This window comes from Colobus angolensis, unplaced genomic scaffold (genome assembly GCF_000951035.1).
Source record: "Colobus angolensis palliatus isolate OR3802 unplaced genomic scaffold, Cang.pa_1.0 Scaffold24, whole genome shotgun sequence".
NCBI lineage: Eukaryota > Metazoa > Chordata > Mammalia > Primates > Cercopithecidae > Colobus > Colobus angolensis.
The window spans coordinates 14141290-14148430 of record NW_012115599.1 but is presented as its reverse complement, the minus strand read 5'-3'; the positions used below and the strand labels follow the sequence as shown (position 1 = coordinate 14148430).

The 7141-nt window shown below is 48.7% G+C and overlaps 2 protein-coding genes across 4 annotated transcripts in view; one reads left to right on the top strand and one right to left on the bottom strand.

Annotated features, from left to right (window-relative positions):
• KIFC1 (kinesin family member C1) overlaps positions 1 to 7141 on the top strand; it is a 50409-nt gene that overhangs the window by 18302 nt on the left and 24966 nt on the right. For both annotated transcript variants that reach the window (XM_011945462.1, XM_011945461.1), the window contains exons 4-10: positions 1490 to 1543; positions 1662 to 1712; positions 1906 to 2306; positions 3473 to 4252; positions 4834 to 5124; positions 5230 to 5303; positions 5440 to 5515. In XM_011945462.1, coding sequence (XP_011800852.1) covers positions 1490 to 1543; positions 1662 to 1712; positions 1906 to 2306; positions 3473 to 4252; positions 4834 to 5124; positions 5230 to 5303; positions 5440 to 5515 — 1727 coding nt within the window. The remainder of the gene's footprint in view (positions 1 to 1489; positions 1544 to 1661; positions 1713 to 1905; positions 2307 to 3472; positions 4253 to 4833; positions 5125 to 5229; positions 5304 to 5439; positions 5516 to 7141) is intronic.
• CUTA (cutA divalent cation tolerance homolog (E. coli)) overlaps positions 7106 to 7141 on the bottom strand; it is a 10747-nt gene continuing 10711 nt past the window's right edge. Inside the window, exon 7 of one of the 2 annotated variants that reach the window (XR_001002156.1) lies at positions 7106 to 7138. The gene's annotated coding sequence lies outside the window, so the exon portion shown is untranslated. The remainder of the gene's footprint in view (positions 7139 to 7141) is intronic. The other variant, XR_001002155.1, reaches the window with a different exon arrangement.

Genomic DNA, 7141 nt, shown 5'->3' with positions numbered 1-7141 from the left:
CCCAGCTTTTTTTTGTATTTTTAGTCGAGATGGGGTTTCACCGTGTTAGCCAGGATGGTCTCAATCTCCTGACCTCGTGATCTGCCTGCCTCGGCCTCCCAAAGTGCTGGGATTACAAGCATGAGTTACTATGCCCCGCCTAAAATTATTTTTTTAATTTAAAATTTTATTTTTAAAATTAAATTGGAATGCCTTTTGAATGACATGCCTGAGGCTGTTTTATAGTTAACTGCTTTTACAAATAGAAGGAGTAGACTCTAAAATTACAATAAAAAGTACAATACAGTAAATATATAAACTAGTAACAGTCATTATCATTTTCAGGTATTACGTACTAGATATAATTGTATGTGCTATACTTTTATACAACTGGCAGTGCATTAGGTTTGTTGATACCAGAATCACCGCAAACAGGTGAGGAATGCTATGATATTACCATGGCTATAATGTCACTAGGCAGTAGGAATTTTTAGCTCCATTATAATGTTACGGGGTTACTGTTGTATATGCAGTCTGTCATTGACCGAAACATCATTATGGGCACATGACTGTATTAACATAGCATTTACATTGTGTTAGATATTATAAGTAATCTAAAGATGATATAAAGTATATGTGGCTGGATGCTGTGGCTCATGCCTGTAATCCTAGCACTTTGGGAAGCTGAGGCAGGCAGATCACCTGAGGTCAGGAGTTTGAGACCAGCCTGGCCAACATGCCGAAAACCTGTCTCTACTAAAAATACAAAAAAAAAAAAAAATTAGCCGGGCGTGGTGGCACATGCCTGTAATCCCAGCTACTCAGGAGGCTGAGGCAGAATTGCTTGAACCCTGGAGGCGGAGGTTGCAGTGAGCCAAGATTGCACCATTGCATTCCAGCCTGGGTGACAAGAGCGCAACTCCGTCTCAAAAAAAAAAAAAAATGGAGGCCAAGGCAGGCAGACCACCAGCGGTCAGGAGTTCGAGGCTAGCCTAATCAACATGGTGAAACCCTGTCTTTACTAAAAATACAAAATTAGCCAGGCATGGTGGTGCATGCCTGTAATCTCAGCTACTCGGGAGGCTGAGGCAGGAGAATCACTTGAACCCGGGAGGTGGAGTTTGCTGTAAGCTGAGCTCATACCATTGTACTTCAGCCTGGGCAATGAGTGAAACTCTGTCTCAATCATCAATAAATAAAGTATATGGGAGGGTGTACATAGACTATATGTAATACTATATACCAATTTATGTAAGGGACTTGGGCATCCTTAGATTTTGGTATTCTTGGGGGCTGCTAGACTCAACCCCTTTTGGATACTGAGGGATGACTGTAATTTCTGGTTCTAGGGGAGGTATCATTAGGAGCTGACCAGATGTAGGGATAAGGGAAGAAAGTTATATTATTTCTAATTCTGAGAAAAGCACTTCTTCTGCCCCTGTCCTAGCAAGATTACATGTCATCTTGAGAATGATCATTCTACCTTTGCTCTCTCCCATCTCCTGGGCAGCTCAAAAAGTTTCCAAGAAGATAGGACCCCGGTGTTCCACAGCTATTGCCACAGGTAATTGTGCTCAAGAGCTGGGTCTGAGAAGGGATTTGGGGTAATGTGTAAAGGGAGAATGACGGAGGTGAAGGGACACTGGTCTTGTACTTCCTAAGTCACCTCCTCAATTCTCTAGGGTTGAAGAACCAGAAGCCAGTTCCTGCTGTTCCTGTCCAGAAGCTTGGCAGTAGGTGACAAACGTAACCACTGGGTGAGAGGCTGGGATAGGGAAGAGAAGATGGTGAGTGCCCAGAAAAATCCATTTGGTCTCTTAGGGGAAGGAGATGTAGCATCAGGTGTGGATCCCATAAAGTCTAGAAGGGAGGAGGGATAGAGAGCCTAGACTTCACTGAGCTTTGTCCTTTCTGTGTTCATCTTAGCATCAGCTGTTCCTCCCATGGCGGGAGGGAAGAAACCCAGCAAACGTCCAGCCTGGGACTTAAAGGGTCAGTTATGTGACCTAAACGCAGAACTAAAATGCTGCCGTGAGAGGACTCAAACATTGGACCAAGAGAACCAGCAGCTTCAGGACCAGCTTAGAGATGCCCAACAGCAGGCCAAGGCCCTGGGGACAGAGCGCAGGACACTGGAGGGGCATTTAGCCAAAGTACAGGCCCAGGCTGAGCAGGGCCAACAGGAGCTGAAGAACTTGCGTGCTTGTGTACTGGAGCTGGAAGAGCGGCTGAGCACGCAAGAGGGCTTGGTGCAAGAGCTTCAGAAACAACAGGTGGAATTGCAGGAAGAAAGGAGGGGACTGATGTCCCAACTAGAGGAGAAGGAGGTAAGGGCCAGATTTTCTTTTTTTTTTTTGAGACGGAGTCTCGCTCTGTCGCCCAGGCTGGAGTGCAGTGGCCAGATCTCAGCTCACTGCAAGCTCCGCCTCCTGGGTTCACGCCATTCTCCTGCCTCAGCCTTCCGAGTAGCTGGGACTACAGGCGCCCGCCACCTCGCCCGGCTAGTTTTTGTATTTTTAGTAGAGACGGGGTTTCACCGGGTTAGCCAGGATGGTCTCTATCTCCTGACCTCGTGATCCGCCCGTCTCGGCCTCCCAAAGTGCTGGGATTACAGGCTTGAGCCACCGCGCCCGGCCAATTTTTTGTATTTTTAGTAGAGACGGGGTTTCACCGGGTTAACCAGGATGGTCTCGATCTCCTGACCTCGTGATCCGCCCGTCTCGGCCTCCCAAAGTGCTGGGATTACAGGCTTGAGCCACCGCGCCCGGCCAAGGGCCAGATTTTCACCAGATGCCAGCCCCGCTTTCCTGGCAGAGGTCATGCCTCCCCTCCCTTCCAGGTGCCCCTCAAGTCTGTTTGGGCTCAGAACTCCTGAGCACCTATCTTTAGCAGTATAGGTGCTGCTGAAGATACCTCTCTCTTCCACCAGTCTGCACCCAGCCCACTCCTGACTGTCTTGCTTTCTGTCATGCTTCTTCCTACCCTTTACTGTTTGCAAAGCTCCCATTTAGAGCTGTGTCTTCCTTAGTCCCCCATCCCTCTTTCTTTGGGTTCCCATTCTGATCACAAATTCCTGTGGTACTCTCTTTCCCTCCTCCCATGTCCACTTGACTCCTTCCTGGTGAGCACCAACCAGATTAAATTATTTGCGGTCTCTTAAATGACTCAACTTTCACTTCTGGGCATTCTGTGTATGTGCTTCCCTCTTTCTGGAATGTTCTTTGTGTACTGCATCCTTCCTTGGTTCACTTCTGTACTTCTGGGTGTCAGCCTAGATATCATCTTCCTTGTGCTCCTCTTTGTGCTTGGGCATACCCATAGCACTCCCTGTCTTAGTACCATGATTCCTTATTTCCTTATCTTTCTTTGTTTACCAGACGTTGAGGTCCTTTTCAGCAGGGACCTCACTCCACCCACTCCATACGCCACACAATTTGTTCTTATTCTTGGTTGCAAATCACCCTCTGTGTATGTTGTGTTCTGTTCTGGGCAGAGGAGGCTGCAGACATCAGAAGCAGCCCTGTCAAGCAGCCGAGCAGAGGTGGCATCTCTGTGGCAGGAGACTGCGGCCCAGTCAGCCTTACTGGCTGAGCGGGAAGAACGTCTTCACGGGCTAGAAATGGAGCGCCGGCGACTGCACAACCAGCTGCAGGAACTCAAGGGCAACATCCGTGTATTCTGCCGAGTCCGCCCTGTCCTTCCGGGGGAGCCCACTCCACCCCCTGGCCTCCTCCTGTTTCCCTCTGGCCCTGGTGGGCCCTCTGATCCTCCAACCCGCCTTAGCCTCTCCCGGTCTGACGAGCGGCGTGCGACCCTGAGTGGGGCACCAGCCCCAGCAACGCGCCACGATTTTTCCTTTGACCGGGTATTCCCACCAGGAAGTGGACAGGATGAAGTGTTTGAAGAGATTGCCATGCTTGTCCAGTCAGCCCTGGATGGCTATCCAGTATGCATCTTTGCCTATGGCCAGACAGGCAGTGGCAAGACCTTCACAATGGAGGGTGGGCCTGGGGGAGACCCCCAGTTGGAGGGGCTGATCCCTCGGGCCCTGCGGCACCTCTTCTCTGTGGCCCAGGAGCTGAGTGGTCAGGGCTGGAGCTACAGCTTTGTAGCAAGCTACGTAGAGATCTACAATGAGACTGTCCGGGACCTGCTGGCCACTGGAACCCGGAAGGGTCAAGGGGGCGAGTGTGAGATTCGCCGTGCGGGGCCAGGGAGCGAGGAGCTCACTGTCACCAATGCTCGATATGTCCCTGTCTCCTGTGAGAAAGAAGTAAGGACCCACGGGCACTGGAACTGGGGAATGGGGAGGAGTGGGCAGGGTGCCACAAGATGGAGGTAGAGAGAGAAAGGAGCAGGAGAGAATTGAAGGATGAAGTACAAGTTGTGAGGCTGGGTTACCACATCCCGTTTTGGCCTGTGGGCTGTAGGTAGATCTGCCTTAACCCGGGAGTGGCGAGAGAGTGATGCATCTGCCGAAATGGGGAGGGTCACTGCATCTCAGGTCTCATCTAGCCATGCTCATCCTAGCCATGCTGGTCTCCTGGCTATTCCTCAACCAACTAGTCATGCTCCCCATCTCAGGGCCTTTGCCTGGATGCTCCTTTCCTGGAGATCTTACGGCAATGAGGCCATCTTTGGCTATCCTGTCAAAACTTGGTTCCCCACCCTGCCTTTATACACTCCCTATTCTATGTATTCCTTACCATTTTCAGATATACTGTGCATCTTATTTTGTTTGTTGACAGGCTAGAAAGCTTCAAGAGAGTGGGGGTGGGCTCTTATTCATTTCCATACATATTACTATGTACTGACTTCTGCCTGCCCTTTTACCCCTTCTGCTCCCATCCCCAGGTGGAGGCCCTGCTTCATCTGGCCCGCCAGAATCGGGCTGTGGCCCGCACAGCCCAGAATGAACGGTCATCACGCAGCCACAGTGTATTCCAGCTACAGATTTCTGGGCAGCACTCCAGCCGAGGCCTGCAGTGTGGGGCCTCCCTCAGTCTTGTGGACCTGGCCGGGAGTGAGCGACTTGACCCTGGCTTAGCCCTCGGCCCCGGGGAGCGGGAACGCCTTCGGGAAACACAGGCCATTAACAGCAGCCTGTCCACGCTGGGGCTGGTTATCATGGCCCTAAGCAACAAGGTGGGAATAGGAGTGAGGGCAGATATGGGACCTGGGGGCCAGTTGGGGTTGGCTGTGCAGAACTCTGCCCATTCCTAAACATCTGTCCCTAACTCAATCATGTAGGAGTCCCACGTGCCTTACCGGAACAGCAAACTGACCTACCTGCTGCAGAACTCTCTGGGTGGTAGTGCTAAGATGTGAGTGAAAGGGACAGATGGAAGGGTTCAGGTAGGAACTGTGTTGGGGTGAGGGGTAGAAAGAGGGGAACAGTGGAGACCTGCCCAGGCTCTGCTGGCCCCTAATGCTGGGATTGGGCATATTCTGTTTTCATAGGCTCATGTTTGTGAACATTTCTCCACTGGAAGAGAACATCTCCGAGTCCCTCAACTCTTTACGCTTTGCCTCCAAGGTGCGATTACCACCAATCAATCCCAGGCCTTGTCAGGACCCATGCGTGCTTGTAGGCTTCTCCATTCCTATCCCTTCTGTATTCTAGGGCAGGGAGCACATTTGTCCAGAAAGGTTTTACATTTGCAGGCATCTGAGGCAGTACTCACCATGGTTCCATTTTTAATTATTAGCTTTTGAGTTAACTTTTTTAAAAAACAGGTGATTAATTTAACCTGAGAAAGCTGATTGAAAAAAAAAAAGAAAAGGTGACTGACTAAAAGGTCTAAACTGGTTGGGTGCAGTAGCTCATGCCTGTAATCCGAACACTTTGGGAAGCCAAGACAGGAGGATTGCTTGAGCCCACGAGTTTAAAATCAGCCTGGGCAACATAGACCTGGCTCTACAAAAAACAGGAAAATTAGCTGGGTGTAGTGGCTCACACCTGTAGTTCTAGCTACTCAGGAGGCTGAGGTGGGAGGATCACCTGAGCCTGGGAGGTGGAGGCTGCAGTGAGCCATGATCCTACCACTGCACTTCAGCCTGGGTGACAGAGCAAGACCTTGTCTCAAAAAACAAAACAACACACAAAATATCCCTAAGATTCCTCCCCATCAGCATACAGAGATCATTCCATTATTTTTAGGTCTGCCTAGGACTCCACTATGTAGTTGCACCAAAATTTATCCACCAGTTCCCTCTACTGGACACTTGGATTGTTTCAGCAAGGCCACGTTGACTAACTTTGTACATACATCATTTTGTATTTTTTCAGTTACATCTAACCAGGGCAATAGTCCTTGAAATGGGATTACTGAATCAAAGAGTTAGAGGTTTTTCAGACTGTTCCAAATAGTGTGAATTCAGACTCCAAACTTCATGAGGGTCAGCCAGTGGCCATATGAATTCTCACGTATGAGAATTCCTTCCACTAGAATCTCCTCCCACTAGTGTTAAGCAAGTCAGAAAGTTTCCTTACTGTCTGCCTCCACAGTAATTTTTTTCTCTGGTTCATCCTCCTCCTGAGCGTATAGCCATTTAATGGGCTCTGGCTTTATTTGAGGTCTGATCAGGTCTGTCCTGCTGTACGCTTGGGCCTCCTCCCAATCAGCACTCATTGTTGCTGTAGAGTAGCCAGCACCTGCACCCTGATCTGGTATTCTAAGTTCAGTTTTAGAGGGTGGTGATGTTTTTTCTAATTTTTATTAATGTTATACCAATGTAACATCCAACAGCATGAACTTTAATATCCTCTAATACCCAGTTTATGTTAAATTTCACCCAACTGTCTCAGAAGTGTCTTTTATACATAATAGGTTTGTTCAAATCAGGATCCAGGCAAGGGCCACCCACTTGATTGAAATGTCTCAAGTTCCACAACCCTATCCCACACTGCCACTATTACGTCATTTGTTTGTTGAAGGTCATTTGTCCTGTCGAATATACTATTCTGGATTTTGGCTGATTGCTTCCTCTTTCCCCCATACTTTCACTTATTTATCATATTTGGGTGTTGTCAGCGTGATCCATCCATTTAAAAGCTCCTTACTGACTTTTTCACCTAGTGATTTTATCCATCAGTGACCATACCTGGATCCATTATTTCATTTTTTTTTTTTTTTTTTTTTTTTTTTTTAGACGGAGTCTC